The sequence below is a fragment of the Ahaetulla prasina genome, chromosome 2 (assembly GCF_028640845.1).
Source record: "Ahaetulla prasina isolate Xishuangbanna chromosome 2, ASM2864084v1, whole genome shotgun sequence".
NCBI lineage: Eukaryota > Metazoa > Chordata > Lepidosauria > Squamata > Colubridae > Ahaetulla > Ahaetulla prasina.
The window spans coordinates 27,741,019-27,762,517 of NC_080540.1; the positions used below are offsets into that span (position 1 = coordinate 27,741,019).

Below are 21,499 nucleotides of genomic sequence, written 5' to 3' on the forward strand. Positions count from 1 at the left end.
AGCAGATCCTTTATATAGGCCATGGGGTGTGGCTCCATGACCCAGCACTTATCCAGGCCTGCCCCTCTCTTCCTTTTGCTGGCGTCACCTCTCCATTCTCCAGAAGTGGGGATCTGTCCACTGTGTCTTTTTGTCCTCAGCTGCCGGCAATTCTAGCTCGTGGCTGGCTTCGTGCTCACACGCTGTAGGAGGGAGGTTTGTTTGCTCAGTCATGGTGCCAGGGCTGGGGGCTGGAGGCATGCCAGGCCATTCTTCACTATCAGTCTCTGGCTCAGATAGCAGGAGATGGGAGGGGCCCGGCTGAGGAGAAGAGGGCGGGTGAGGCACAACAAGGCCCATCCTGGAAGAAGGAAATGGCAAAGCACTTTCCCCAGTGTTGCTGAGAATATTAGATGGATGTGAATGGACAAGAAGCAACACCATGGAAATGAACTAAAGAGAGAAGCAACCTAGAACCAAGGAGAAACTTCCTGACAGTGAGAACAATTAATCAGTGGAACAGAAGTTGCCTCCAGAAGTGGTGGGGGCTCCAACACTGAAGGTTTCTATGAAGAGATTGGATGGCCACTTGTCAGGAATGTTATAATGTCTCCTGCTTGATGTTGGACTAGAAGACCTCCAAGGTCCCTTCCAGTTCTATTGTTCTGTTCTGCTCTGTGTCCTGCATTTGGTGATGCTCAACTGAGATACTTCCCCTATCCTTCCTCCCTCTCGTCTGTTGCTCTGAGTAGAAACAGAGGAAGCAGTGGCTCCTTTTACCAATATCACCGGCTATGGCAAACCTCCTTCCCAGGCTGAAGGTAATCAACAACTGGCAGATGACCTGAATGAGTTTTACTGCAGGTTTGAAAGGAAACTACAGCCACCTATCTCCACAACCCCCATCTCAGACACACCAACAACAGCCAAGCCTCCTACAACTGATCCCATTTCATTGGGTTCACAACCCCTAGTGATCACAGAAAAAGAAGTGCAGGACCTATTTCACAGACAAAAGCCAGGAAAAGCTCCAGGCCCAGACAAGATAACTCCTTCTTGCTTAAAAGTCTGTGCTGACCAATTGGCCCCCATCTTCACCCATATTTTCAATAAATCACCAGAGATGTGTTATGTTCCTTCTTGCTTCAAACGCTCTACCACCATCCCAGTGCCGAAGAAGCCCACCATCAAGGAACTGAATGACTACAGACCAGTTGCTCTAACATCTGTAGTCATGAAAACCTTTGAAAGGCTAGTGCTTTCCTACTTGAAAACCATCACGGATCCGCTGTTAGACCCCTTGCAATTTGCATACCGAGCAAACAGATCAACAGATGATGCTGTTAATATGGCTCTGCACTACATCCTACAACATCTTGAGTCTCCAAAGACCTATGCAAGGGTCCTTTTTGTAGACTTTAGTTCAGCATTCAATACCATCATTCCAGACATTCTTCTAACTAAGCTAAACCAGCTACAGGTACCGGAACAGACTTGTAAGTGGATCACAAGCTTCCTAACAAACAGGAAGCAGCAGGTGAAGCTAAGCAAGATCACATCAAATACCTGTACAATTAGCACAGCCCCCCCCCAAGGCTGTGTGCTCTCCCCACTTCTCTTCTCTCTGTATACCAATGACTGCATCTCCAATGATCCATCTGTTAAGCTACTGAAGTTCGCAGATGACACAACAGTGATTGGTCTCATTCGAGACAATGACGAATCCGCATATAGACGAGAGGTCGAACGACTAGCCTTGTGGTGCAACCAAAACAATCTGGAACTGAACACACTCAAAACCGTAGAAATGGTGGTAGACTTTAGGAGAAACCCTTCCATACTTCCACCTCTCACAATACTAGACAACACAGTATCAACAGTAGAAACCTTCAAATTTCTAGGTTCTATCATATCGCAAGATCTAAAATGGACAGCTAACATCAAAAAAGGACAACAAAGAATGTTCTTTCTGCGCCAACTCAGTAAGCTCAAACTGCCCAAGGAGCTGCTGATTCAGTTCTACAGAGGAATTATTGAGTCTGTCATTTGCACCTCTATAACTGTCTGGTTCGGTTCTGCAACCCAACAAGAAAAACACAGACTTCAGAGGATAATTAGAACTGCAGAAAAAATAATTGCTACCAACCTGCCTTCCATTGAGGACCTGTATACTGCACGAATCAAGAAGAGGGCCGTGAAAATATTTACAGATCCCTCGCATCCAGGACATAAACTGTTTCAACTCCTACCCTCAAAACGACGCTATAGAGCACTGCACACCAGAACAACTAGACACAAGAACAGTTTTTTCCCGAAGGCCATCACTCTGCTAAACAAATAATTCCATCAACACTGTCAAACTATTTACTGAATCTGCACTACTATTAATCTTCTCATAGTTCCCATCACCAATCTCTTTCCATTTATGACTGTATGACTATAACTTGTTGCTGGCAATCCTTATGATTTATATTGATATACTGACCATCAATTGTGTTGTAAATGTTGTACCTTGATGAACGTATCTTTTTTTTTTTATGTACACTGAGAGCATATGCACGAAGACAAATTCCAATTACACTTGGCCAATAAAAATTCTGTTCTATTCTATTCTATTCTATTCTATTCTATTCTATTCTATTCTTCCTGTTGTCTGTCCCAAGATGTTATTGAAGCAGAGGTACAGGATATGGGGCCCTTCCCACCAGAATTTCCCCAATCTTCTTCAGGGACAGGATTATGGTTTTTCTAGCACTTCCCAGGTCATTTATTGGACTTTTCTTTGATTCCTGAGTTCCTGATATTTGCTTCTCCGAAGTAAATCTATTCAAGTTTAAAGAGATTTCTCCCAGACATGAGGAAGGTGGAACATGCTGAAATTTACAGGAAATGGGAAAAATAGTTGCATAGTTTATTCTGATTCTCATTCAAAATGCTGTTTATGGGGAAGGGTCTTGTGGGGAACATGGGGGAAACTCTCAGGGAGGCTCTGCCATCCACACCAGCAGAAAGACCCCCCCCCCAGTGGATGTATTTTACTTACATATCAGGAAGAGAACTGCAGCTCCTGAGATTATGATAGCCCCAATTCCCACAGGAACCTGCCACCCTACAGGTAAAAAAGGACAAACATGGTTCTGATTAGATAGATGTCGAGTTCCCCAAAGTGATGAGCAATGGAAGAAATTCCCAATCTTCACTGGCCTCCAGGAAGTGCCCCCACCTGAAGGAAGCCCCTCCCATCCAAAGCTGCAGAGGGAGGAGGGAATGCAGGGGTAAAATCCAGCAGGTTCTGAAGAACCTGTAGCAGAAATTTTGAGTAGTTCGGAGAACTGGCAAATACCACCTCTGGCTGGCCCCTGTTCTGTCCTCCCTTGCCTCCGTCCGAATGATGGCTTAATTAGCCATCACTATCAGCTCTGGCAGCAGAATAGCCAGCGTCTGCCAAGAGCCTCTGTTATCTTCCACGACGCTGGTGAGTCACCTAGAAACAAACTTCAGCTCTTAATCAGTGGATTTGCCTGTTACAAAGAGACACAGCAGCTCTGGCTGCCTTTTATATCCTGTGGGGTGTGGCTCCATGACTCAGCACTTCCTAGGCCTGCCCCACCCTTGCTTCTGTTATTCCCTCCTCTCCTGCCTACGAAACCAAGCCTGATTGCCGTCAGCTGGGCCTGCAGGCATGGCCTGGGGGAGGAAGAGTCAGGGGACAGAGGCCTTGTTATCTCTTCCACCTGGCCTGTTTCTGGCTACTGGAGCTGAGCCAGGCAAGCCGGTGCTCCCGAGGTAAGTCCTGACAGCCCTTCCCCCTCACTGTCCAAGTCACTTTCTGGCAACAGGCCCAGCTCGGGGGGCACAGACACAACAGCCCCAGAGTGGGGTGGGAATGGGGATTTTGCAGTATCCTTCCCCTGCCACACCCACCAAGCCACGCCCGCCAAGCCACGGCCACAGAACCAGTAGTAAAAAAAATTGGATTTCACCACTGAGGAAATGGCTTTGAAGGGCAGAAGGAAGAGCCACAAACAATCATGTCATCTATCACATCAACTCATGTATCATCATATCTTCATACCTTTGCTATCTAGTTACCACTTCCAGCTCCCTTGAGAGAAATCACTTCTCTCCCATTACTAAATGCATGACACTTTTTCCTGCTCCTGAAAACATGAGATGAGATGACGCAGGAGAAAACTCCCACCCCCATTGTCAAACACTGATGTAACATTTATTCCTAGACAAAATTTCCTTCTATGCATCACGACAGTCTCTCACCTGTTTCCTCCTTCAAGGCTAAGACCAGGGGCTCCTGCAAGCCCTTGTGCTCCAGGTGACACTGAAAACAGTCCCTCTCCTTGGGGTCGATCTCAATGCTGAGCCAGACATAATAGGTCCCGTCTGAGTTGGGGGCCACATTCCTAGGGAGAGTCTCGTATTCACAGACCTCTCCGTCCCTGGTCCAGGTGGCCTGGATCTCCTTGGGGTAGAAGCCAAAGACCTGGCAGATGAGGACCTCCAGGCTGTCATCCACCAACTTATAACTCACCTTCGCCACTGGAGGCTCTGTAGGAAAAGCAACACCAGAGTAACCAGGTTTTGTAGTGTTTCTGTCAAGATGGCCGAATAAGTGGGAAGACCTCCTTTGGCCATTCTCTCTGTCTCTGCTCCTTCTCCTCCTCTGAACCTCTGGATCAGATTACCTTTGCTACTGGTTCGCTCGTGTGCACGTGCTTGCTTTGTCCGCGCATGTGCCACTTCTGCACATGTGCAGATCGTATCTGATGATGTCCGGGCAGGTGGCCGGAGCCTCCCGCTGCTGCTGCTACCAGTTCACCCAAACTAGGGGGAACCGGTAGCAACCCACCACTGCTCTGGATGCCTCAAAGATGGGGCACTGAAGCTCTTTAGATGTATTGTTGAAGGGGTTAAATAGGGGGTCAAATGGACCAACATAATTGCAATGCTTGGGGTTTGGTGTAATTTCCCTTCCCCCAAATTGAATTTATTCAAGTTGTTCCAGTTAAAAAAAACCAGGAGCAGACTGATCTTTATCTTCTGACCCAAACAAATGGATATCTGCTTTTCTGTCTAACAGACAACAAGTGGTCAAAATTGGCAATGCTCTATCAAATCCTGTTCCTGTCAAGAGTGGCGTCCCTCAAGGCAGCGTCCTTGGACCAACACTCTTCATACTATGCATTAATGATCTTTGTGACCATATCTCAAGTAATTGTGTTCTCTTTGCTGATGATGTCAAACTATTTAACACCACTGATAATACATCTATCATTCAAAAAGACCTTGATCATCTAACCGCTTGGTCTAAAACTTGGCAACTCCAAATCTCAACCAGCAAATGCTCAGTCTTACATATAGGAAAAAAGAACCCAAACACTAAGTACTTGCTTGATGGACATTACCTTACAGATGACCCCCATCCCGTTAAAGACCTTGGAGTTTTCATGTCAAATGATCTAAGTGCCAAAGCCCACTGCAAATACATAGCAAAAAAGGCTCTAAGAGTTGTAAACCTAATCTTGTGTAGCTTCTTTTCCAAAAACACTACACTACTAACCAGAGCATATAAAACATTTGCTAGACCAATTCTAGAATACAGCTCACCTGTTTGGAACCTCACCATATCTCTGACATCAATACAATTGAACGTGTCCAGAAATATTTTACAAGAAGAGTTCTCCATTCCTCTGAAAACAACAAAATACCTTATCCCACCAGACTTGAAATCCTAGGCTTAGAAAACTTGGAACTCCGTCGCCTTCGACAAGACCTAAGTTTAACTCATAGAATCATCTATTGTAATGTCCTTCCTGTCAAAGACTACTTCAGCTTTAATTGCAATAATACAAGAGCAACCAATAGATTTAAACTTAATGTCAACCGCTTTAATCTAGATTGCAGAAAATATGACTTCTGTAACAGAATCATCAGTGCTTGGAATACTTTACCTGACTCTGTGGTCTCTTCTCATAATCCTAAAAGCTTTAACCAAAAACTTTCTACTATTGACCTCACCCCATTCCTAAGAGGACCATAAGGGGCGTGCATAAGCGCACAAACGTGCCTACCATTCCTGTCCTATTGTTTTTCTTTTCTTCTTCCTATATTCGTTTCTTTTGCTTTGCAAGATTTTTTCAGGAAAATCTAATGAGCCTTCAGCATTAATTTCTTGCTCTCTTAGTAGGTTTTTTTTTTTTTAAGAATTAATTTTGAGGAGAATTGGAGATTATTTTCCTTCTGTAATGTGATATGGGATACTGACTGACAGACCCTTTTCTACAAAGGGTGGCTTAGCTAAACAATATGGGGAGGGGGAGCTACAGAAGCATGCCCAACGGAGACCTCCTTTTGCCACCCACCTGTCTTCTCCAGAGCCTCCTTCCTGTAGGACTGGTATCTCTGCAGCCACTCAATGCAGGTCTCCTCCAGGAAGCTTTTATTACTCTCAGACCACTTTGGATCCTCTTCCCACTTCTCCTTCACCTTCTCGGCCTGGGGCTGAGCTGCCACCCATCTGAGGGTCTCCTTGTCGAAGCTAATGAAATCCCACCCGTTGTAGCCATAGTGCAAAAATCCGCCTTTGCGCCCGTCTTCCTTGAGCTCACAGCCCCAGGTCACCTGCCAGGTGTGAGGCCCTGAAAGAGACCCAGAGAGGGGTGAATAAAACAGGGTCCTCCTCCCTAGACATCATGAGAGTCTACCCACCTTTTCACCTGGGGAGAGAAACCTGATTTCTCCCCCCCCCCCAAATCTTTATCACACAAGGAAAAATATATTTTATTTCAACTAACCCTTTTTGACTGGTGACAGGTCATGTACAATTTCTAGGGGAGGGAGATAATTGTGGGGGGGAGTGGGATGTGTTTCCTTTTCAGGAAAGAAAATCTCACTCTTATGCTCCCTGCAGCCATTGGTTGCCAAAGATGTCACTGGCTCTGCTCACCTCCAGCACGGTGGTCCAGTTTTGATAACTTCTCCAGGTCAGCCCTAAAGACCCACTCAAGGGCCAGAAATCTCTCCTTCTCCTCCTCCTCCATCCAGGGCACCAGAGGCTCCGTCTTCCTGGTGAGGCTGTTAAAGCGAGCGATGGGCTGGTCATCTAAGTAGCCTGTAACGAAAGACTGAGGCTGCCCCTGGCTGGGCTCTGGCAGTTGCAGGTAGAAGTAGCACAGGAGTGTGACTGAGAACCTGGAGAGGAAGGAAGGAGAAGGGAGAATGAGGGGGCTTGGTGGGTGTGGCTTGGTGGGTGTGGCAAGGGAAAGATACTACAAAATCCCCATTCCCTCCCCACTCCTGGGGGAAGGATACTACAAAATCTCCATTCCCACTCCACTCTGGGCCCAGGCGAGGTGATATTTGCCGGTTCTCCGAACTGCTCAAAATTTCCGCTGCCAGTTTTCCAGAACCTGCCAAAACCTGCTGGATTTCACCCCTGATCCCAGCCCCTCCCCACCCTCAGGACCTTCCAGGATGACTCGCTTTTCTGATAGGTTTGGAGCTCCAAGGCAGGTTGCCCCACCCTTTGCCAACCCAGGAGAGGAAAGGGGTTGAGCTCTGAAAGTTCCTCTCTTCTGGAAAAATTAAAAAATAATAAAATAAAGCTGCAAACTCTTCTACAAACAGCCCCTCCTTTTCTTTGCCCCTCTTGTCTACCCCTGCCCAATCTCTCCTGTAGCAATTTCTCAAAACACCCCCCCTCCCAACTTCCCTCTGCTGTCCCCCTGTTCCATCCCCCACGTATATTAGATCAGCCACAGGAGAATACATGGCTCAAACCTGACTGTTGTGACTCCAGACCTCGAACCTGGCTCCATGCCCGAAAGCGACTCCGAAAGTGAGGGGGAAGGGCCGGTAAGGCTTACCTCGGGAGCACCGATTCCTTTGGCCCAGCTCCAGGAGCCAGAACCAGACTAGTCGGAGGATGTAATGAGGCCGTCATCCCCTGATTCCTCCCTTCCCCAGGCTACACCTTCAGACCCAGCTGATAATAATAATCAAGCTTCGATTGACCCACACTTCAGAAGATTAGAGAGGCAGCATCATCAAAGGGAAGGGTGGGGCTCCACAGGATATATAAGGAGCTTTGGGACTGCTCTCATTCCACGGGAAGCAAAAATTAGCTGAACCATTTCAAAGAGAGCTGAAAGTCTTGCTACATGAGTCATTTGTTTGAACTTTGGCAGGCAGCTGCGATTTCTCTGCCAGGACTGATAAGAGCCATGAATCCACTGGCTGAAGGCCAGCTCGTTGATCCGAAGTGGGGAAGAAGACAGAACACTGACTATGTTCCCACTGCCTATGTCACCTATTTTCTCAGGAATACAAATGGGAATGGAATGGATTACAAAGGAAACACCAAACGAAATGAAGCTCGGCAAAGGGTTGCAAGGAAAGGCAACATAGTATAGCCTTTATTGCCATTGTACATCATGTATACAACGAAATTGGTTTTAGCCTCAGTGGTGCAATCCATGACAAAAAAAATACAAAGAACATAAATAGTATTCCTTCCATGTGGCATTTTGTTGTTTTCTTCCTGGCTCCATCTTAGGTTGTTTCTTCTTTCTTCACTCCCATTTAAACTATCACCATTTCTCCACAGATACATTATTGTCATTTTCTTACATAATTATCCATTGCTCATCTATACCTTTCTTCTAACCAATGATAAAATTTATCCCATATCTTAAAATATTCTGAATCCTTTCTTTCTTTAATCTTCAAAGTTAATCTGTTCATTTCTGCACAGTCTAAGATTTTTCTAATAATTTCTCCTTCCAGGGAAATTACTGATGTTTTAAATGTATGTTTGTCTATAAAATAAATAAAAACTTTTAAGGAATAAATAAATTAAATAGTATAAAGAATAATCCCTATGCAAGTAATAAGGGGAGGGGAGAAAAAGAAAGAAAAAGAAAAACTAGTCATACGTTTCCGCGTGTGCATGGAGTGATTGTGGTTGTGTTTAAGAGTCTGACAGCCCAAGGATAGAAACTACTTTTAGACCTATTTGTTTGGCTGGCTATGCTTCGATGTCTTCTGCCTGATGCTAGAAGTGTGAAAAACACTGACCAGGGTGTCAGGGTTCCAAGGAACACCCCCATTGAAATAAAACTCTGAGGCTTGAGGTTCCTCAAAGTTCCAATTTATTAGAGATGTAATGTTGGCACAGCTGGGAAAACCCGAAACTGAAAGCTTCCAGATTTTCCACACCCAGTTGACAGTTCACAGCCCTGCCCCACACCCACAAGTTCATCACATTGTTCAATCAACTCTTCACACTCAACTGGATACAACCTTCAGGCAGTCTTCATCAGACACTGGATGTCCTTGAATACGGAATATTGTTATGACTAACTTTCTACCGCTCCAACAACAAGCCCCCCGCCCAACTTCCCCAGCTAAAATATGTGGCAGTTAAGAAGCGAAAAAGAAAATTGCCTTCCAAAACTGACACAGGGTGTGAATCATCTCGGAGTATCTTTCTTATTCTGCTGAAAAAGCAGTGGTGTTTAGAGCAGCGGTCACCAACCGGTGGTCCGCGGATGACTGGTGGTCTGCAAGAAAATTTTGGTGGTCCATGGAGAAATCTTCGTATTTTTGCCAGTCCACCCTGGTGGAGGAGCTGTGGCGCAAGCAGGCCGAAGCAGCCATTGTGATGGCTGGAAGCTGTGGGAGGGAAGCACTACTTGCACTTGCGCAGTATCAGCATTCTGCCTCGGGATATTTGCCCAGCCGGTGGCGCAAAGCAGCCCCCGTCTCCTGCCACTTGGGACTCGGAGCGGTAAATGGCGACTGATCCGGGGAACAGCCGGATTTTGCTCTCTATTGCAGACGCCAAATTGGCTCCCTGCAAGCTCTCGTCCCATAAGGAGTGCTTGCTGAAACGGCACGGGAAACTTCAGCCAGGCTCCTTGAGAGATGAGAGCTTGCAAAGGATTGTTCTGGCATCTGCAATGGAGAGCAAAATCCAGCTGCTCCCCTGATCAGACGCTTTTTATAGCTCCGAGTCCCAAGCAGCAGGAGACGAGGGCTGCTTTGCTCCACCGGCTGGGCAAATATACCAAGGAGGAATGCTGATGCTGCGCAAAATGAGAAAGAGAATGAGAGAGAGAGAGATAAGAGAGAGAATCAGAATGAGTGAATGAGAGACAGAGAAAGAGAATAAGAGAGAGAATCAGAATGAGTGAATGAGAGACAGAGAAAGAGAATAAGAGAGAATGAGAGAGAGAGAACACTGCTTCTTGGAAGAAGTGCAGGGTTGGGGCCGAAGGGGGATGTCTTGCATTAAGTATTGACCCCCCACCTGAATTTTGCAATGTTGGCGCAGTAGGCAGCAGTCCTTCCTGGCGCACCTTGTTTCTCCCAAGCACTCCGCCCACCCCCCGCCCACCCCCGCTTCTGCTCGCCTCCTCCTCCTCCTCCCAGAGTCTCTGGGCTGCTTACTCAGCTGGAGGGAAAACTCACCGCCCGGGGGGGGGTACTCTCTTTGCAGCTCTTGCTCGAAGCCGCCTGGCTCTGAAAGGGACACATGGAGAATCAGAATGAGAGAGAGAGAGTGGGGGGGGGAGAAAGAGAGAATGAGAGAAAGTGTGGGAGAGAGAGAGAGAAAGATGGGGAGAGAGAGAGAGAGAGGGGGGGGAGAGAGAAAGAGGGGGAGAGAGGGGGAGAAAGAGACAGAAAGAGAGAAGGATAGAGCGAGAAAGGGAAAGACGGGTGAGAGAGGAGAGGAGAGAGGGAGAGAGAGAGAAAGAGAGGGGAAGAGAGGGGGGAGAAAGAGGGGAGAGAGAGAAAGAGAGAAAGGAGGAGAGAAAGAGATGACAGAATGAGTGGGAGAGAGAGAAAGGGGGAGAAAGAGAGAGAGAAAGAGAGAAGGATAGAGAGAGAGAGAGAAGGATAGAGAGAGAGAAAGAGAGAGGGGAGAGAGAGGGGAGAGAGGGGGAGAAAGAGAGGGGAGAGAGAGAAAGAGAGAAAGGGGGAGAGAAAGAGAGAACAGAATGAGTGGGAGAGAGAGAAAGGGGGAGAAAGTGAGAGAGAAAGAGAAGGATAGAGAGAGAGAGAGAGAGAGAGAGAAAGAGGAGAGAGAGAGAGAGAGAAAGGGAGAGGGAGAGGGAGAGGGAGAGAAAGAGAGAAAGGTGGGGAGAGAAAGAGAGATGACAGAATGAGTGGGAGAGAGAAAGAGGGGGGAGAGACAGAATGAGACAATGAGTGGGAGAGAGGGGGGAGAAAGAGAGAGGAGAGACAGTGCCTGAAGGACCCCATCCCGTCACTGCAAGTCCAGGCACTTCAGCAAGCCGTGCACTGGGTTCATATTAGTGGTCCCCGGGATTTAAAATTATGGACTTGGTGGTCCCTGAGGTCCAAAAGGTTGGGGACTCCTGGTTTAGAGGGCAACCAGTGGTTTCTTGTGCCGAATTGATCACTCTCTGTAGGGCCTTCCTGTCCTTGGCAGTTCAACCAGCCTACCATACTGTAATGCAGTAGGTGAGAACACTTTCTATCGTGGACCGATAGAAAGAGGTCATCAGCCATTGTTCCACCTTATTTTTTCCACAGGACTCTTAAGGAAATGAAGGCTCTGTTGGGCCTTGCCAATTGCCAAGGATGTGTTGTTTTTCCAGGTGAGACCTTGACTAATAAGCACTCCCAAGAATTTAAAAGAGGAGACCCTGTCCACAGCCAGACTTTTCTTAAAGGAGGAGATATCCAACCCAGGACTAAGGGCCTCTGTTCTCCTCCCTCCAGGCACTCACCGTAACAGTCCCCTGGCATGAAGCTCCCCAGCATGGCTCCCAGGAGTAAGAGGGGCACCCGTTGCAGCTGCATCGCCCACCAGCCACCTGGCCTTTTGCACCCACACCCGAAGACCCCAAACTGCAGCCCAACTCCACATTGGAGTTCAACCAAAAGTATCTATTGATTTCACACCATTCCTAAGAGGCCTTTATGGGACATGCGTCCCTGTCCTAATGTCCCCTTTCATTCATATCCATGTCATGTATTAATAACCATGTTTATGTTATCTAATACATGCTTGACAAAATAAATAAATACATGTAAATAAATAAATAAAAATATCTCCCCCTTTCTGCTACATGAGCAGAGCTGAAACCTGCTCTCAAATCTGCACTTGGTCACCTCCAAAGTTTGACCCCGCTCCTTTCCTTTAACAGATTAACAGAGTTAGAAGGGACCTTATAGGTTATCTAGTCCAACACACACACACCCCACTCAAACAGGAGTCCAATCTTTGTCCAATGGTAGTCCAATCTTTTCTTGAAAGTCTCAAGTGATGAAGCTCCCACCACTTCCGAAGGCAACTTCTGTTCCATTGGTTGATGATGGTTCTCACTGTCAGAAAGTTCCTCCTCATTTCTAGGTTGAATCTCTCCCTGATCAGTTTCCATCCATTATTCCTTGTCTGGCCTTCAGGTGCCTTGGAAAATAGCTTGACCCCTTCCTCTCTGTGGCAGCCCCTCAAATATTGGAAGACTGCTATCATGTCTCCCCTGGTCCTTCTCTTCACTAGAGAAGCCATGCCCAGTTCCTGTAGCCGTTCTTCGTATGTTTAGTCTCCAGTAACCTAATCGTCCTGGTTACTCTTTTCCTACAGTGTCAACATCTTTTTCTAGTGTGATGACGAACACTGCCCGCAGGCGGCCAGGAAGGGGGAGTTGGGTTCCAGCCAGACGCTGCCCACAGCAAAAGTAAGATGATCACCAGCTATGTTTAGTCGGCACGCAGCCGATCTGATTATGCCTGGTATGTGAGCACTCTTCTTGCCAATTCATCTTGCGAGGCCCCTCCGAGAGACCCCCACCCACCAGCCCCCCTCCCACCTCTTTGGCCAAAGGTGGCTGCAGCTTCCTGGGGCAGTTTTCTTTATAATTTCCTCCTAGGAGTCTGGACAGTTAAGGTTGTCTTTAATGGAGAGCTTCTCTGAGCGGATAACAGACGTTTTACTGATGACAAGGGATAATGACATTTGAGGGATGATGGCTTTTTCACTTTGCTGGGGCTCGTGGGAGGAGCTGCTGACTGTGACCGGGGAGTGAAGAAGGTGAGCACAAAGGAAAAGCAGACTGAAACTGCCTCCATTGCTTTTTCACTTTGCTGGGGCTTGTGGGAGGAGTTGCTGACTGTGACTGGGGAGTGAAGAAGGTGAGCACAAAGGAAAAGCAGACTGAAAATGCCTCCATTGCTTTTTCACTTTGCTGGGGCTAGTGGGAGGAGCTGCTGACTGTGACTGGGGAGTGAAGAAGGTGAGCACAAAGGAAAAGCAGACTGAAACTGCCTCCATTGCTTTTTCACTTTGCTGGGGCTCGTGGGAGGAGTTGCTGACTGTGACTGAGGAGTGAAGAAGGTGAGCACAAAGGAAAAGCAGACTGAAACTGCCTCCATTGCTTTTTCACTTTGCTGGGGCTCGTGGGAGGAGTTGCTGACTGTGACTGAGGAGTGAAGAAGGTGAGCACAAAGGAAAAGCAGACTGAAACTGCCTCCATTGCTTTTTCACTTTGCTGGGGCTAGTGGGAGGAGTTGCTGACTGTGACCGGGGAGTGAAGAAGGTGAGCACAAAGGAAAAGCAGACTGAAACTGCCTCCATTGCTTTTTCACTTTGCTGGGGCTCGTGGGAGGAGCTGCTGACTGTGACCGGGGAGTGAAGAAGGTGAGCACAAAGGAAAAGCAGACTGAAACTGCCTCCATTGCTTTTTCACTTTGCTGGGGCTCGTGGGAGGAGTTGCTGACTGTGACTGGGGAGTGAAGAAGGTGAGCACAAAGGAAAAGCAGACTGAAACTGCCTCCATTGCTTTTTCACTTTGCTGGGGCTCGTGGGAGGAGCTGCTGACTGTGACTGGGGAGTGAAGAAGGTGAGCACAAAGGAAAAGCAGACTGAAACTGCCTCCATTGCTTTTTCACTTTGCTGGGGCTCGTGGGAGGAGTTGCTGACTGTGACTGGGGAGTGAAGAAGGTGAGCACAAAGGAAAAGCAGACTGAAACTGCCTCCATTGCTTTTTCACTTTGCTGGGGCTAGTGGGAGGAGTTGCTGACTGTGACCGGGGAGTGAAGAAGGTGAGCACAAAGGAAAAGCAGACTGAAAATGCCTCCATTGCTTTTTCACTTTGCTGGGGCTAGTGGGAGGAGCTGCTGACTGTGACTGGGGAGTGAAGAAGGTGAGCACAAAGGAAAAGCAGACTGAAACTGCCTCCATTGCTTTTTCACTTTGCTGGGGCTCGTGGGAGGAGTTGCTGACTGTGACTGAGGAGTGAAGAAGGTGAGCACAAAGGAAAAGCAGACTGAAACTGCCTCCATTGCTTTTTCACTTTGCTGGGGCTAGTGGGAGGAGCTGCTGACTGTGACCGGGGAGTGAAGAAGGTGAGCACAAAGGAAAAGCAGACTGAAACTGCCTCCATTGCTTTTTCACTTTGCTGGGGCTAGTGGGAGGAGCTGCTGACTGTGACCGGGGAGTGAAGAAGGTGAGCACAAAGGAAAAGCAGACTGAAACTGCCTCCATTGCTTTTTCACTTTGCTGGGGCTCGTGGGAGGAGTTGCTGACTGTGACTGAGGAGTGAAGAAGGTGAGCACAAAGGAAAAGCAGACTGAAACTGCCTCCATTGCTTTTTCACTTTGCTGGGGCTCGTGGGAGGAGCTGCTGACTGTGACCGGGGAGTGAAGAAGGTGAGCACAAAGGAAAAGCAGACTGAAACTGCCTCCATTGCTTTTTCACTTTGCTGGGGCTAGTGGGAGGAGCTGCTGACTGTGACCGGGGAGTGAAGAAGGTGAGCACAAAGGAAAAGCAGACTGAAACTGCCTCCATTGCTTTTTCACTTTGCTGGGGCTAGTGGGAGGAGCTGCTGACTGTGACCGGGGAGTGAAGAAGGTGAGCACAAAGGAAAAGCAGACTGAAACTGCCTCCATTGCTTTTTCACTTTGCTGGGGCTCGTGGCAGGAGCTGTTGACTGTGACTGGGGAGTGAAGAAGGTGAGCACAAAGGAATAGCAGACTGAAACTGCCTCCATTGCTTTTTCACTTTGCTGGGGCTAGTGGCAGGAGCTGCTGACTGTGACTGGGGAGTGAAGAAGGTGAGCACAAAGGAATAGCAGACTGAAACTGCCTCCATTGCTTTTTCACTTTGCTGGGGCTCGTGGCAGGAGCTGCTGACTGTGACTGGGGAGTGAAGAAGGTGAGCACAAAGGAATAGCAGACTGAAACTGCCTCCATTTCTTTTTCACTTTGCTGGGGCTAGTGGGAGGAGCTGCTGACTGTGACCGGGGAGTGAAGAAGGTGAGCACAAAGGAAAAGCAGACTGAAACTGACTTTTCGCAAGAGCCTTTGAGTAAGTCCTTCTTTCTTTCTATTGGATCCTACCAGGGGTGAAATGTAAAATTCATTACTACTGGTTCTGTGGGCATGGTTTGGTGGTGGTGGTGGGGTAATGTGACTGAATGGGCGTGGCCAACTCTTTTTTTAACTTTTAAAAACATTTTTTCTACAACCTCTTCGGCTGAGGTTGTAGTAAAAATGCTTTTAAAAGCCTCTGATGATCAGGTAACTCAGCTGGGATTGCCAGAGGAGCCTTTTAAAAGCTTCTGATGATCCCAGCTGAATTGCCTGATCCGCAGCCGAAGAGGTTGTAGAAAAAAAGGCTTTTAAAAGGTTCTGACAATTCCAGCTGAGCTGCACGATCATCAGAGGCATTTTTTTACTTTTAAAAGCATTTTTTCGGCTAAAGAAAAAATGCTTTTAAAAGTAAAAAAAAAATACCTCTGATGATTGCGTGGCTCAGCTGGGCATGGGGGGGGAGCAGGGATTTTTGCTACCGGTTCTCTGAACCACCTGCCGCCATGGCTACCGGATCCGGCAATCTGGTCCGAACCGGGAGCGTTTCACTCCTGGATCCTATCCTCCCTTTGGAAACTTATCAGAAACTCCCTTCCTTCCCTCGCGCTTCACCAAGCCCCCTTTAAGGACTTTTGGTGTTTGGTATTTCCGAGCCAGTGGAAGTGAAAAAGTGAAAGTGAAAAAGTGGAAGGAGAATGTCCAGAGCTCTGCCCTGCCGCCACCTCCTCCTCTGCCCCCCACGCTCATTCTTTTCTGGGCAAAGGCTGAGCTTCCCTCCATTCAGTCATGCCCCCCCCGCCCTCCGCCAATCAGAAAAGTCCCTGGGCGAGGACTTTGAGGAGGGTGACATCTTCTAGCTGCAATCCAGAGCTGTGAAATCAATCTGTTCACTGTTTTCACATTCAGCAACCCGCAATAGAATCTCTTATGCCACCAGACTTGAAATTTTGGCCGTACATAACTTAGAACTACACGGACTGCGCTCTGACCTAAGCTTAGTTCCTAAAATCATCTGCCACAATGTCCTCCTACCTGTCAATGACTACTTCAGCTTCAACCACAACAATACACAAGCAAATAATAGATACAAACTCAAAGTAAACCGCACCAAACTCGACTGCAGAAAATATGACTTCAGCAACAAAGTGGTCAATGCCTGGAATGCACTACCTCACTCTGTGGTTTCATCCCAAAACCCCAAAACCTTTTAATCTTAGACTGCCTACTGTCGACCTCACCCCATTCCTAAGAGGTCTGTAACGGATGTGCATAAGTGCACCAGCGTGCCTATCATCCCTGTCCTTTTTTTTTTTTAATTTGCATTTATATCCCGCCCTTCTCCGAAAACTCAGGGCGGCTTACACTATGTTACCAATAGTCTTCATCCTATTTGTATATTTATATACAAAGTCAACTTATTGCCCCCCAACAATCTGGGTCCTCATTTTACCTACCTTATAAAGGATGGAAGGCTGAGTCAACCTTGGGCCTGATGGGACTCGAGCCTGCACTAATTGCAGGCAGCTGTGTTAATAACAGACTGTCTTACCAGTCTGAGCCACCAGAGGCCCAGGTCCTAATGTCCCTTTTTACTGTTACTCTTTTCATGTATTCAAATCATGTTTATACTTTTATCGGTCATATTATCTATGCTTGACAAATAAAATAAACTTAAACTTAAAACTTAAGCAATACCTCCCTCCCCAATTCTGCCCTTCACCCTCTTCCCTTTCCAGGCTCCTCCTGGCTCTTCCCGTCTATTTGGACCGGGAGATGTCAGAACTCAGCTGGGGCTGTCCCCTCTGCTTCACCCTGCTTTGAACTGGACCCAGAAGCAGCCTGAACAACCAGTGCAACTCGCAGAGCAGAGGTATAATGTGTGTTGTTTTGGAAACGCACATCACTGCCTGTGCTGCTTCATTTTGCACCAGCTAAAGCTTCCAGAAAGATTTATGTTTATTTATTTACTTCCATAAACATCATGAGAAAGGCGGGGCTAGATGAATCAAAAATTGAAATTAAGATTGCCGGAAGAAATATCAACAACCTCAGATATGCAGATGATACCACTCTAATGGCAGAAAGCGAAGAGGAACTAAAGAGCCTCCTGATGCGGGTGAAGGAGGAGAGTGCAAAAGTTGGCTTGAAACTCAACATTAAGAAAACTAAAATCATGGCATCCGGCCCTCTCAATTCCTGACAGATAGATGGGGAAGAAATGGAGGTAGTGACAGATTTTATTTTCCTGGGCTCCAAGGTCACCGCAGATGGGGACTGCAGCCAAGAAATTAAAAGACGCTTGCTCCTGGGGAGGAAAGCTATGGCAAATCTAGACAGCGCACTAAAAAGCAGAGACATCACCCTGCCAACAAAGGTGCGTATAGTCAAAGCTATGGTTTTTCCAGTTGCAATGTATGGCTGTGAAAGTTGGACCATAAGAAAGGCTGAGCGCCAAAGAATTGAGGCCTTTGAACTCTGGTGCTGGAGAAGACTCCTGCAAGTCCCTTGGACTGCAAGGCGAACAAACAAGTCAGTCCTAGAGGAGATCAACCCTGACTGCTCTTTAGAAGGCCAGATCCTGGAGATGAAACTGAAATGCTTTGGCCACCTAATGAGAAGGAAGGGCTCCCTGGAGAAGAGCCTAATGCTGGGAAAGATTGAGAGCAAAAGAAGAAGGGGATGACAGAGAACGAGGTGGCTGGATGGAGTCACTGAAGCAATAGGCATGAGCTTAAATGGACTCCAGAGGATGGTAGAGGACAGGAAGGCCTGGAGGAACATTGTCCATGGGGTCGCGATGGGTCGGACACGACTTCACAACTAACAAAAAAGCTTCCAGATTACTCTTCAAGGGCAGCCTCATATAGAGTGCATTGGAGTAGTCCAACTAGGAAGCGAAAAGAGCCTGTATGATTGTGAACAGAGCACCTCAGTCTAGGAATGGGGGCAACTAACACACAAAAGAAAGTTCAGCAGATCCCTTAATAAGAGTGGTGTGTTTTGGCCCTCTGAGCTCATGGCCAGAACCTGGATAGTGAGACCCAGGCCTTTGGCAGCTGCTGCTGAACTCTAGGTTGGTCAACAAGAAGGCATTAAGAAACCCTAAATCTTCATTCTTGGCTGCAACCAAAAGAGATCCCAACCTAGAATTAAGGAGAAATTTCCTGTCAGTGGGAACAATGAGTGCCTCCAGAAGTTATGGGAGCGCCAATGCTAGAAGTTTTTAAAGAAAAGAATGGACAGCCATTTATCTGAATATAGGGTTTTCTGGCTGAGCCAGGGGTTGGACTAGAAGACCTCCAAGGTCCCTCCCAACTCTGTTATTCTGTATTCTTTACTGCTGCTTGCTCAGGAGTCTCACACACACTTCAGTGAGGGGCAGAGATTCCAGGAGGAATTTTGGGTGTGTGTGTGTATGTTTGTGTGTGTGTATCTCTCTCTGTGTGTGTGTGTGTGTGTGTGTGTGTGTGTTGAGTGCAAGAACCAACCTGCAGTGCAACTGAGTCAGACCTGGAAAGCATAACACTCCAGATGGTTGTCTCATGTATAAGCAGTGGTGGGTTTCAAAATTTTTTACTACCAAGCTCGTAGCTTCGTTAAGAGATTCTTTCATAAAATCTTTCAGATTATCCTGAAGTGCTTCCAAATTTAGTGATTTTTTATCTGCAGTATGTGCTGGAGAAGTTCCCGGTGTTGATGTTCCTGGGGTTTTTGTAACAGTTGTCTTTAATTGTTTTGCTGCCATCTCTTAAAATTTCTCTTTAACTTAATATTACGTATAAATCTTCTAAGTCTTTTTTTTTTTAAAAAAACAGTCTCAATATCTCTTCTCCCTTCTCATTACAATGTTAAAAAAAAATAAAAATCCCCAGCTGGTTTTCAGCAAAAAACAGCAAGCAGTAAGAATTGTAACACTTTCGTTTTCAACTGCGTAGCTCCTTAAAGAACAATCGCCATTTTCGCTTTAAAGTCAACTCCAAAACTTAAAAAAAAAATAATAACAGGGAATTGATTTAATTACTTGCTTTTATCGTTAAAACTCTCCTGTTTCTGTTCAGTCCGGTATTTTCTTCTTTAAGTTAAAATTGGTCCCGGCAGTTGGTCGCGGCAATTAGGTCTGCCGGAGCAGGAAAAAAGCCTCAGATCTGGAGCGCTTTGAAGTTCTGAGGGGGCTTAACCCTTCGAGCCCCTGGTGTCTTCCAGGAGTCTGGGGAAGCTCTACCTCTGCTTCTTATGCTCACCACCTTTTCTTTGCCCGAAGAGGGGGAATTTCAAACCGCTGGGCAGCTGATTGTCGCTGTCTTAGCGGTCCAACACGATCCAGAGGTTGGTGATCAAAAGGATCACCTCCATTGCCTACGGAGCCAACTAGGAAGTTGCAAACTTCTCAGATAGAAGAAAAGTTTAAATTAATTACAGAAGAAATGTCAGAGATGAAAAAACAGATGTTAGAAATCCAAATTGGAAATAAGGAAGTGAAAGAAGGTTTGGTGTCAGCAGTACAGGGTCTGGCATCAAATGTGATTTTACTGGAGCAGGAAGTAGAAGAAATAAAGAAAGATAATTTAAAATTGGAAAATAAGATTGAGGTAGTTCAAAGTAAAATGGATAAAGCTGATGATGAAATTGTTTTGGTACAATATAGAGCTATGGAACATGCTTTACGAATACGTGGTATGAAAGAGCATAAACAAGAGAATTTGAAGCAAATTTTTTCTGAGGCCTTTGCGGAGATTTTGGCAGTTCGGCCAGTAGATGTGGCTTTTCATATTGACAAAATTTATTGTGTGAATTCCTGGATAGCAAGACAAAGAAATCTTCCGAGAGACATTGTTATTTATTTTACTACTAGAACAGTGAGAAATGAGATTTTACAAGCTTCTTTTAAAGGAGACAAGATTCAAGCGGCTGGCCAAGATATTTTAATACTAAAGGAAATTCCCCCAAAAATGTTGAGAGCTAGGAAGGAGTTTGCTTTTTTGGTGAACGAACTTAAAAAACATCAGATTGAGTATAGATGGGACATCCCAACTGGTATAATAGTTTATTATGAAGGGAAAGCACATCGTCTTAATACAGTCAGTAAAGCACGAGAGTTTTATGCTTATGTGCTTAAAGCTGGAAGTCCACCATCTCCGAATGGTAGGAGAAAGGAAGGCGAAATTAAGGAAAAAGAAGTGATAGTAATGGAAGAAGATCTTTTACAAGTGTTGGATGTGTCTAAGATGGGATCAGAGCTTCCAAAAGAGCCAAGGATGACAAGAACAGCTGTCAAACGCAAGGAACAAGAAGAAAAGGCTCAACAGGCTCAATCTGCTATTACCAAGACAGAAACAGTGGGAGGAGCAAGGCCCAAAGAAAGATATGATTTGCGGCTGGTGCTTCAAAAGTTTCCGATTGCTGATAATGGCAATTAGACTTTTATCTTGGAATGTTAATGGATTAAACTCACCACAAAAGAGAAGAAAGATATTTCATTATTTGAAGCAATTTAAAAATGACATTGTATGTTTACAAGAAACACATATTAGAACATTAGACCAGAAATATTTGATAAATTCAAAATTGGGAATACATTTTGCTGCATCTGCTACAGAAAAGAAGAATGGACTAGTTGTTTATATAAAGAGTAATTTATCAGCAACATTAATTGAGGCGGATAATCAAGGAAGATATATTGCTATTGAACTTTTATTGGAGGAGAAAATACTTTTAATAGGAGTTTATGCACCAAATCAACAACAAGAAAAATTTTATAAGTTTTTACATAAAAGAATAACATCTTGGGATTATAAAACTTATATATTAATGGATGATTGGAATGGAGTGATGGATTTCCAGAAAGATAAAAGAAGTCTTAGAAATATTTCCAATCATGTAAAACTGCCAAAGGCTTTCTTTGATTTTGATGGAAGATTTAGAATTGAGAGATGTATGGTGAGAACGCAATGAAAAAGAGAGAGATTTTACATTTTTTTCTGACAGACGTCAATCCTTTTCTAGGATTGATTTTATTTTAATTACTAATGATTTGTTTTTCAGAGTGAAGAAGACAAAAAATTTTCTAGAACTTTGTCTGATCATAGCCCGGTTTGGATTGAGCTAGATCGGGAAAAGGAGGCCAGGAGATCATGGAGGATGAATGAGAACTTGTTTAGATATG

General features: G+C 46.0%; 3 protein-coding genes across 7 annotated transcripts in view; 2 read left to right on the top strand and 1 right to left on the bottom strand.

Annotated features, from left to right (window-relative positions):
• The window catches only part of LOC131192023 (major histocompatibility complex class I-related gene protein-like), a 29,320-nt gene extending 17,131 nt beyond the window's left edge, over positions 1 to 12,189 (bottom strand). For 2 of the 4 annotated variants that reach the window (XR_009153625.1, XM_058170772.1), the window contains exons 1-6: positions 11,751 to 12,189; positions 10,465 to 10,515; positions 6,941 to 7,185; positions 6,357 to 6,632; positions 4,255 to 4,542; positions 3,023 to 3,088 (exon numbers count right to left, since the gene is read on the bottom strand). Coding sequence is in view for 3 of the 4 variants with exons in the window: in XM_058170772.1 (XP_058026755.1) it covers positions 3,023 to 3,088; positions 4,255 to 4,542; positions 6,357 to 6,632; positions 6,941 to 7,185; positions 10,465 to 10,515; positions 11,751 to 11,890 (1,066 nt within the window). In the remaining variant the exon portion in view is untranslated. The remainder of the gene's footprint in view (positions 1 to 3,022; positions 3,089 to 4,254; positions 4,543 to 6,356; positions 6,633 to 6,940; positions 7,186 to 10,464; positions 10,516 to 11,750) is intronic. The other 2 variants (XM_058170774.1, XM_058170773.1) reach the window with 2 other exon arrangements.
• Positions 12,190 to 14,733: 2,544 nt separating this feature from the next.
• LOC131190875 (uncharacterized) lies at positions 14,734 to 21,059 on the top strand. Of its 2 annotated transcripts, none has more exons than XM_058168361.1 (2): positions 14,734 to 14,875; positions 17,073 to 21,059. In XM_058168361.1, exon 2 carries the CDS (start codon positions 19,761 to 19,763, stop codon positions 20,751 to 20,753), a length of 993 nt encoding a protein of 330 aa, XP_058024344.1. In that variant the 5' UTR covers positions 14,734 to 14,875; positions 17,073 to 19,760; the 3' UTR covers positions 20,754 to 21,059. The 2 variants fall into 2 exon arrangements, with proteins under 2 accessions (XP_058024344.1, XP_058024343.1); XM_058168360.1 differs by lacking the exon at positions 14,734 to 14,875 and adding an exon at positions 15,059 to 15,077 and having other exon boundaries at positions 15,242 to 21,059.
• The window catches only part of LOC131190868 (uncharacterized), a 79,166-nt gene continuing 72,809 nt past the window's right edge, over positions 15,143 to 21,499 (top strand). The window contains exon 1 of the mRNA XM_058168345.1: positions 15,143 to 15,331. The gene's annotated coding sequence lies outside the window, so the exon portion shown is untranslated. The remainder of the gene's footprint in view (positions 15,332 to 21,499) is intronic.